General features: G+C 44.2%; 1 protein-coding gene across 1 annotated transcript; it reads right to left on the bottom strand.

Annotated features, from left to right (window-relative positions):
* Positions 1-1344: 1344 nt before the first annotated feature.
* On the bottom strand, positions 1345-4514 carry LOC127922361 (hsp90 co-chaperone Cdc37-like). Its single transcript, XM_052506079.1, has 4 exons — positions 4419-4514; positions 2529-2618; positions 2049-2120; positions 1345-1821 (listed from the first exon to the last, which is right to left on the bottom strand). Exons 2-4 carry the CDS (start codon positions 2613-2615, stop codon positions 1648-1650), a joined length of 333 nt encoding a protein of 110 aa, XP_052362039.1. The 5' UTR covers positions 2616-2618; positions 4419-4514; the 3' UTR covers positions 1345-1647.
* Positions 4515-4993: the final 479 nt, after the last annotated feature.

A 4993-nucleotide genomic window follows, 5' to 3' on the forward strand; every position in this document is an offset into this window, starting at 1 on the left:
AGAGACAGAGAGACAGCGAGAGACAGAGAGACAGAGAGAGACAGAGAGACAGAGAGACAGAGACAGAGAGACAGAGAGACAGAGAAACAGAGAGACAGACGAGAACAGAGAGACAGAGAGACAGAGAGACAGAGAGACAGAGAGACAGAGAGACAGAGACAGAGAGACAGAGACAGAGAGACAGAGAGACAGAGACTGAATAAAAGAACAACGTACAAAAGGACGAAGAGAAAAATATTGTTTTTGCAGCCCAACTTTACTAAGCAAGATTACAACTGTAATAACGAAAGGGGTGGAGTCAACTGACAGACCACACCCATTCTGTCCCAGCTGCAGCGAGGAGCTCCAATCAGAATTGCACTGGTTTTAACCTGTTTCATCTGGTTTAAACTGGTTTGACCCATGCGGAGAGACAGCGAGAGGCCTGAGAGCGAGAGATAGTTTGGTTCAGAGGGGATGGAGGTGAGATTGGTTGGGTAGCGGTTCTAGGTTCTAGGTAACAGTTCAAAAGAAACTTACCTAGAACGGAAAGAGGTGGGGGGATTATGGGTAGAAGAGACGACAGGGATAAGAAGTGAGGTGGGGGTTAATATAAAGATGGGATTATGGGTAGAAGAGACGACAGGGATAAGAAGTGAGGTGGGGGTTAATATAAAGATGGGATTATGGGTAGAAGAGACGACAGGGGTAAGAAGTGAGGTGGGGGGGTAATATAAAGATGGGATTATGGGTAGAAGAGACGACAGGGGTAAGAAGTGAGGTGGGGGGTTAATATAAAGATGGGATTATGGGTAGAAGAGGCGACTAGGGGTAAGAAGTGAGGTGGGGGGTTAATATAAAGATGGGATTATGGGTAGAAGAGGACTACGGGATAAGAAGTGAGGTGGGGGTTAATATAAAGATGGGGTCATGGAGAAAGGGACTATGGGTAGAAGTGAGGTGGGGGGTTAATATAAACATGGGGTCATGGAGAAAGGGACTATGGGTAGAAGTGAGGTGGGGGGTTAATATAAAGATAGGGTCATGGAGAAAGGGACTATGGGTAGAAGTGAGGTGGGGGGTTAATATAAAGATAGGGTCATGGAGAAAGGGACTATGGGTAGAAGTGAGGTGGGGGGGTTAATATAAAGATGGGGTCATGGAGAAAGGGACTATGGGTAGAAGTGAGGTGGGGGGTTAATATAAAGATAGGGTCATGGAGAAAGGGACTATGGGTAGAAGTGAGGTGGGGGGTTAATATAAAGATGGGGTCATGGAGAAAGGGACTATGGGTAGAAGTGAGGTGGGGGGTTAATATAAAGATGGGGTCATGGAGAAAGGGACTATGGGTAGAAGTGAGGTGGGGGGTTAATATAAAGATGGGGTCATGGAGAAAGGGACTATAGGTAGAAACTGGAGCAGGATGAAGTTTAACATTTTCCACAAATGGTTAACGTCAGGATTGGAGAGGGGAATCTGATCCTAGAGCTGACTCTTTGTAAATACTGGCCCGGTGCAGGTTTTCAATGGGTCAGGCTAATGCTAGCGATACTAGCCCAATTAACGCTAGGGAAGTTAGCATCTTCACAGCATGTTTTCAATAAGACAAGCTAACGCTAGTAAAGGGTGTAGCTAGGTCTGAAAAGGTCAAAAGTCTAAAGGAAGGGTTCAATTCATGACAGAGTCATTTCTCCTCCTCCGCCTCCCTCCCTTCTCTGCTTCTTCCTCATCTTCTTTGTCCTCTTCCTCGTCTTCTTCTTCCTTGTCCTCTTCGTTGTCGGTATTGGCGTTGGGAACCCAGAGTCCTGAGTCAATACACCTCTTCATGTGGCCCTTTGCCTCCTGCGGAACCCCACAACACACAGGTTAGAGTTAGAGAGAGAGTTAGTTAGTTAAAGAGTTAGAGAGAGAGAGAGTTAGAGAGAGTTAGTTAAAGAGAGTTAGAGAGAGTTAGTTAGTTAAAGAGTTAGAGAGAGTTAAAGAGAGAGTTAGAGAGAGAGTTAGTTAAAGAGTTAGAGAGAGAGTTAGAGAGAGTTAGTTCATTAGAGAGAGAGACAGGAGACACTCACCATGGGGTCCATCTTGCTGATAGCTTCCTGCAGCATTGAGATGTCTTTATCATCAAAACACTTCTTCATTTCCTGTGAAACAGGATGTGACATCACAAGATACAGGTCAAAAAAGGAGGCTGGGGTTGGCGACCACTTCCCCTGAATATATGGCCATAGGTTACTGACTGTTATGATGAAGACGTTGAGATGTGTCTCTGTCTGTCTGTCTGTCTGTGTGTCTCTCTGTGTGTCTGTCTCTCTGGGTATGACTGACTGACTGTCTGTGTGTGTCTCTCTGTGTGTGCGCATCTCACTGTGTGTGTGTGTGTACCTCTGGCAGGGTATCATAGACTTCCACAGGGTCCAGTCCACCTGGCCCCGGCGTCTGTTCACGTCTCTCTGTGTGTGTGTCTCTCTGTGTGTGTGTGTGTTTGCGTCTCTCTCTCTCTCTCTGTGTGTGTGTGTGCGTCTCTCTGTGTGTGTGTGTGTGTGTGTTACCTCTGGCAGAGTATCGTAGACTTCCACAGGGTCCAGTCCACCTGGCCCCAGTCTGTTCTGTCTCTCCTCCTCCTCATACTCCTCCATAGCCTTTAACAATGAGTTTATTCTTTTCATTTTGAACCTCACCAATGCCTCATATTTCACTCTATGTACAGTTGAAGTCAAGAAGTTTACATACACCTTAATCAAATACATAAATCACAATGCCTGACATTTAATCCTAGTAAAAATGTCCTGTCTTGGATCACCATCTTTTAAGAATGTTAAATGTCAGATAAATAGTAGAGAGAATGATTTATTTATTTCATCACATTCCCAGTGGGCCAGAAGTTTAAAGGCAAATACTAATTGAGTGTAACACACACACACACACACACACACACACACACACACACACACACACACAAATTGAGTGTAACTTGGGTCAAACGTTTCGGGGAGCCTTCCACAAGCTTCCCACAATAAGTTGGGTGAATTTTCGCCCATTCCTCCTGACAGAGCTGGTGTAACTGAGTCAGGTTTTGTAGGCCTCCTTGCTCGCACACACTTTTATCAGTTCTGCCCACAAATGTTCTATGTGATTGAGGTCAGGGCTTTGATGGCCACTCCACTACTTTGACTTTGTCCTTAAGCCATGTTGTCACCGTTTTGGAACAATGCTTGGGGTCATTGTCCATCCAATTTGTAAGTCGCTCTGGATAAGAGCGTCTGCAAAATGACTTAAATGTAAATGTAATTTGAAAGACCCATTTGCGACCAAGCTTTAACTTCCTGACTGATGTCTTGAGATGTTGCTTCAATATATCCACATAATTTTCCATCCCCATGATGCCATCTATTTTGTAAAGTGCCCCAGTCCTTCCTGCAACGAAGCAGCCCCACAACATGATGCTGCCACCTCCATGCTTCACGGTTGGGATGGTGTTCTTCAGCTTGCAAGCCTCTCCCTTTTTCCTTCAAACATAACGATGGTCATTATGGCCAAACAGTTTTCATCAGACCAGAGGACATTTCTTCAAAAGTACGATCTTTGTCCCCATGTGCAGTTGCAAACTGTAGTCTGTATTTTTAATGGCGGTTTTGGAGCAGTGGCTTCTTCCTTGCTGAGCGGCCTTTCATGTTATGTCGATATAGGACTCGTTTTACTGTGGATACTTTTTGTACCCGTTTCCTCCAGAATCATCACAAGGTCATTTGCTGTTGTTCTGGGATTGAGTTGCTCTTTTCACATCAAAGTCCGTTCATCTCTAGGAGACAGAACGCGTCTCCTTCCTGAGCGGTATGACGGCTACGTGGTCCCATGGTGTTTATACTTGTGTACTATTGTTTGTACAGATGAACGTGGTACCTTCAGGCGCTTGGAAATTTCTCCCAAGGATGAAGCAGACTTGTGGAGGTCCACAATTCTTTTTTCTGCGGTCTTGGCTGATTTCCCCTTGATGTCAAGAAGCAAAGAGGCACTGAGTTTGAAGGTAGGCCTTGAAATACATCCACAGTCAACTTAGTGGATGTAAACTTCTGACCCACTGGAATTGTGAATCAGTGAATTATTAGTGAAATAATCTGTCTGTAAACAATTGTTGGAAAGATGACTTGTGTCATGCACAAAGTAGATGTCCTAACCGTCTTGCCAAAACTATAGTTTGTTAACAAGAAATTTGTGTGGAGTTGTTGAAAAACAAGTTTTAATGACTCCAACATGAGTGTATGTAAACTTCTGACTTCAACTGTATCTATGTATTTTTAGTATTCGGTTCATCAGGCCCAGAAAAGTGTGAACATCAGAATGTTTTTGGATTCAATATCGCTTTGAACTTCTCCCACTTCCATAAAAACACCTTTAAACACCTGAAGCAAAAGAGAAAAACAAAATGGAGGTAAAATGACCTTTTGTATCCTGATCTTAGCTCTGCCTCGAACTCTCTCTTTAAAGGACTCCAGCTCATCAGTAAAGGCCTCCTGATAGGGCTGGTCGGCAGTCTGACAGACAGAGAGAGAGACAGAGGATATATCAGTGTTACACAGTAGAGTCTGACAGACAGAGAGAGAGACAGAGGTGTCAGTGTTACACAGTAGAGTCTGACAGACAGAGAGAGACAGAGGATATATACAGTGTTACACAGTAGAGTCTGACAGACAGAGAGAGACAGAGGATATGTACAGTGTTACACAGTAGAGTCTGACAGACAGAGAGACAGAGGTGTCAGTGTTACACAGTAGATACACGCGTGAAGTTAAAACATCAACTCATAAAGCCGGGATTCAATCAAAGGAGTCGTTATCGACTAGAAAACAAGGCTTTTCATTTAAAAAGGTCATTTCCACTTGACCCGATATGTGCAGCGTTTCTGTCTGTAATGAGCCGATATGTTATGTCCGTTATGTCTGTAATGAGCCGATATGTTATGTCCGTTATGTCTGTAATGAGCCGATATGTTATGTCCGTTATGTCTGTAATGAGC

Source organism: Oncorhynchus keta, unplaced genomic scaffold, assembly GCF_023373465.1.
Source record: "Oncorhynchus keta strain PuntledgeMale-10-30-2019 unplaced genomic scaffold, Oket_V2 Un_contig_25457_pilon_pilon, whole genome shotgun sequence".
Lineage (NCBI taxonomy): Eukaryota > Metazoa > Chordata > Actinopteri > Salmoniformes > Salmonidae > Oncorhynchus > Oncorhynchus keta.

Excerpts from the sequence above, each read along its gene's own strand:
- LOC127922361 (XM_052506079.1), bottom strand. The coding sequence starts at position 2,615 with ATGGAGGAGTATGAGGAGGAGGAGAGACAGAACAGACTGGGGCCAGGT. Across the intron at positions 2,121-2,528 it reads TCTACGATACTCTGCCAGAG|GAAATGAAGAAGTGTTTTGA; the intron begins GTAACACACACA and ends CCTGTTTCACAG. Across the intron at positions 1,822-2,048 it reads TCAGCAAGATGGACCCCATG|GAGGCAAAGGGCCACATGAA; the intron begins GTGAGTGTCTCC and ends GGGGTTCCGCAG.